This window comes from Oratosquilla oratoria, chromosome 14 (genome assembly GCF_046742065.1).
Source record: "Oratosquilla oratoria isolate Oo_2021 chromosome 14, ASM4674206v1, whole genome shotgun sequence".
Taxonomy (NCBI): domain Eukaryota; kingdom Metazoa; phylum Arthropoda; class Malacostraca; order Stomatopoda; family Squillidae; genus Oratosquilla; species Oratosquilla oratoria.
In genome coordinates, this window is record NC_134790.1 from 57,486,732 (window position 1) to 57,491,731 (window position 5,000).

Here is a 5,000-nt window from a genome sequence, read left to right on the forward strand (position 1 = left end):
GGTGTTTACTAAGGAGAGGTTGGATAAAGTACCTGACTGCGATCAGATTTTCAGAGGAGATGAAGAAAGTAGTCTATCTAATATCAGCATTAGTAAAGTAGAAGTACTGTAGTCAAGCAGATTGAAAGACTTAAAGCTATAAAATCCCCGGGTCCAGACGAAAATTTTCCGAGAATGCTAAAGGAGTGTAAATTTGAAATCTGCGACCAGTTAACTTAAATATTTAATAAATCAGTAGACACTGGTTTTGTGCCTACTGCTTGGAGGCAAGCAAACGTTGTTCCTGATTTTAAGAAGGGAGATAGATCGTCTATATGCAACTACAGGCCAATCAGTTTGACATCGGTTATAGAAAAAATGCTTGAATCAGTAATAGTAAATAGACTCAGAGAACACATCGAAAGACATATTTTAATTCGTGATTCACAGCATGTTTTCTCCAAGGGTAAGTCATGTGTGACTAATCTTCTATCCTTTTACACTAAAGTATATAAGGCGTCTGATAACAATGATAATTACGATGTTATTTACCTTGACTTTAGCAAAGCGTTTGACAAGGTGCCACACCAGAAACTACTAAATAAAATCAAAGCCCATGGCATAGGAGGAAAAGTGTTAGAATGGATTAGAGCTTGGATCAGTAACAGAAAACAGCGGGTCACCATAGATGGAGTAAAATCTAGGTGGGGCAGTGTTGCTAGTGGGGTCCCCCAGGGCTCGGTTTTGGGTCCCTTGTTGTTCATTATGTACATAAAGGACTTAGACAACAGGATAAATAATGATGTTAGTAAGTTTGCGGACGACACTAAAATAGGACGCCTAATTAGTTCAGGAGACGACGCAGAGATTCTGCAGGATGATCTTAACAAATTGTTCACATGGTCGGTGAAACGGCAAATGAAGTTCAATATCTGTAAGTGTAGCGTGTTAAACGTAGGGCTATACAACCCCATAAATAGATACAGCTTAGATAACACGCCTTTAGAGAAAACTGAGTGCGAGAGAGACCATAAAACCAGGAAACAGTGCATTAGCGCCAGGAATAAAGCTAACAGAGCATTAGGTTTCATTGCTAGGACGGTAACGAATAGGAGTGCAGAGGTAATTATTAAACTCTATCTAGCAATAGTTAGACCCACCTTCACTATGCGGTACATTTTTGGTCTCCGTCCCACAGAATGGACATCAATTCACTAAAATCAGTACAGAAAAGAATGACCAAAATGATACTTGGACTCAAAAATTTGCCTTACGAAGAGAGGCTTAGCCACTTTAAGTAACACTCTCTGGAAAGACGTAGAGTGCGGGGTGATCTAATAGAGGTGTTCAAGTGGATCAAAGGCTTTAACAAGGGTGATGCAAACAAGGTCATCATATTAAAACAACAGGGCAGGACTCGCAATAATGGTTATAAACTGGACAAATTTAGATTTAAAAAGGAAATAGGCAAGAATTGGTTTACTAATAGGGTGGTCGATGAATGGAATAAACTTAGTAACCATGTAGTAAGCGCTGAAAGTATCAGTTGTTTTAAGAAACGATTAGACAACTTTATGGATGGGGATGACAGGTGGTGATAGATACGGAGCTGCCTAGTGTAAGTATTATGGTCTCTTGCAGTCTCCTTCATTCTTATGTTCTTATGTTCTTATATGTATATGTATATGTATATGTATATGTATATACATACATACATACATATATATATATATATATGTATTTATATATAGATATATGTATATATATATACATATATATGCGCACACGCACAGACTCTCCCCATATACAGTATGTATATATATATATATATATATATATATATATATATATATATATATACATATATATATATATGTATATATATTTGTATATATATATTTGTATATGTATATATGTATATATATATGTATATATATAAATATATATATATCTATATATATATATAAATATATATATATTTATATATATATGTATATATATATATATATGTATATATATATATATATATATATATATATGTATATACATATATACATATATATATATAGTTATGGCTCAGGCTGGAAAGATATTTGTTAACTGTAAGGGCACACCGAATGCCCAAGTCACAACAAAGTTAGAATGGGGTCATGAAAAGGGATCAGACTAATATTTCGGTACAAAATATAATCAAACAGAGACAATAACCAATTAAAATATGATCTTAATCCTAGCACATAATATATGCATAAATATAGGAGAATGAGGGAATGAGATATGTAGTAGATTGATAAAGGATAAGACTGAAACCTGGAACGTCGAGTCGTCATTGTCCAAGTAATAATACTTACAATCTAGAGGAGACAGGAGCTTGCAGCTTAGCTAGAGGCGAGTCTGATGAATTTTGGGAATGCCTGGCCTATATAGTCGTTCTATACTGGCGTTTTGGGCAGTGATTGGCTGAGGAACTAATGGTGAAGTGGAAGGATAATCTGTAGTTGGATAGGGTGTCATTTAGGTGAATGGGTAGTATCGTGACACCATACATACATACAGACACACACACACACACACACACACACACACACACACACACACACACACACACACACACACACACACACACACACACACACACACACACACACACACACACACACACACACACACACACACAAACACACACACACACACACACACACACACACACACACACACACACACACACACACACACACACACACACACACACACACACACACATATATATATATATATATATACATTCCCCGAGGGGGGTGGGGCGTTATTTATTCAATTTCGCACATTTTTGCAGGTAGAAAGATTATACATTATTTGTTTTTATTACATTTCCAAAACAGTATGGATCCTCTCATTAATATATCCTCTAATATTTCATATATATTTTGCACATCTGCAGCTTGTACATTATATGTCTGTGTTAATTTCGGATATGTAAACAACAAATCTTAGTTTATACCTAAAGTAGTTAGTGGTGACATCCGAATTCTTTGAATAATGTAAGAAAAAGTGTGACCTTTGATTTAGGAAGGCTTACCACTTTGGCCCAATGTCTTCCAGTAGTCAGTGACATTTCTCCCCAACAGGCGCAGAGGGAGGACGGGCGCACAACGACCGGGATTCTGTCGTCTCTGGTGACCTCGTTCGGGGTTGACCTAGACTCGCCCCGGATGCTCACTTGGCGACTCTTCAGCAGGTAGTTCTACCGCTGACGAAGTAGGAACATAAGAATGGAGGAGACTGCAAGAAACCACGAGGCCTACACTAGGCAGTTCCACATCCATTACTACCTATCATCCCCATCCACAATTTTATCTAACCTATTAAAATAACTAATAGTTTCAGCGCTCACCACATGGTTACTAAGTCTATTCCATTCGTTAACCACTCTATTCGTAAACCAGCTCTTGGCTATTTCATTCTTAAATATTAATTTGTCAAGTTTAACTTCTTTACAACGAGTCCTGCACTGTTATCGTTGTTTATCTTTGAAATGCTTTAGCACTGCATTTCTGAAAGGTGTATATTGGGGGCGGGGAGTGTCTCCAATGAATGGCATGATGATGGAGATCAAGACGAATAAAGTTGGAGAACATAAAGATGACGTTTTTACAGATTTGTGACTGTCGAGCGTCAGGTGGCCTTGCTCATCTGTGAGCAAAATATTGAGCGGAAAGGGGTTGAGACCTCTTTTCGACAAAACCCTTCACCACGATAATGCTCCGATACATTTTGTTTTGGGTCATTTTTGTTTTCCCGACAATTTCTTTCTCTATTATCATTTCCTTATTTTTTTTTTTTTTTAATTTTCTGGTTAATTTTAGTTTGGCTAACCTAACCTAATCTAACTTAACCTAACCTGACCTAACCTGAATAACCTAGCCTAACCTAACCTAACCTAGCCTAACCTAACCTAACCTGACCTAGCCTAACCTAACCTAGCCTAGCCTAGCCTAACCTAATCTAACCTAACCTAACCTAACCTAACCTAAACTAACCTAGCCTAGCCTAACCTAACCTAACCTAACCTGACGTAGCCTAACCTAGCCTAACCTAACCTAACCTAACCTAACCTGACGTAGCCTAACCTAGCCTAACCTAACCTAACCTAACCTAACCTAACCTAACCTAACCTAACCTAACCTAACCTAACCTAACCTAACCTAACCTAACCTAACCTAACCTAACCTAACCTAGCCTAACCTAACCTAACCTAACCTAACCTAGCCTAACCTAACCTAGCCTAACCTAACCTAACCTAACCTAAGCTAACCTAGCCTAGCCTAACCTAACCTAGCCTAGCCTAACCTAACCTAACCTAACCTGACCTAACCTAACCTAGCCCAACCTAACCTAACTTAACCTAATCTAACCTAACCTAACCTAACCTAACCTAACCTAACCTAACCTAACCTAACCTAACCTAACCTAACCTAACCTAACTTAACCTAACCTAACCTAACCTAACCTTGTCGACCACTTTGGATATGCTTGCCGCACAGCCATGCGGCTTGCCTTGGTGTCGGGAAAACTAAAGTAATATTTTGTTTTATTTAACGTCGGGCGATTTCATTCAACTGAAGACAGACCCTCAGAAATCTGAAGATTTCCTTAAATTTCCTTTTGTTTCAGAAATTATTTGGCGAAGAAAAATCTTCGCTTCAGCCCACAGCAATGTTCCCGAAGCCGAACAAAATTGCCTGGCGTGAGCTAGAATGAACTCTGTTGAGCGCGTTGCCGTAGATCATTTCAACCCCGTCACTACATTCCTTAACCTGTTCACACTGGCGGTTTCAATATAAATCAATGAAGGCGTTCACACAAAACCAAGCTGGGTTTTTTTTCTTGACTGTCTGGTACCATCGCGGTTTCAGCGCGGTTCAAACCGCTTGTATGAACAGGGCCTTAGTCAAATGAAACCACCCGACGCTGACCAGAATGAAGTCTGTAAAGAATACGTTATCATAAGGAATAGGGTT

At 38.2% G+C, this 5,000-nt stretch overlaps 1 protein-coding gene across 1 annotated transcript in view; it reads left to right on the forward strand.

Annotated features, from left to right (window-relative positions):
* The window catches only part of LOC143032687 (uncharacterized), a 75,057-nt gene that overhangs the window by 40,560 nt on the left and 29,497 nt on the right, over positions 1-5,000 (forward strand). Inside the window, exon 4 of the mRNA XM_076197572.1 lies at positions 3,108-3,217. Within this exon, the coding sequence (XP_076053687.1) occupies positions 3,108-3,217 (110 nt within the window). The remainder of the gene's footprint in view (positions 1-3,107; positions 3,218-5,000) is intronic.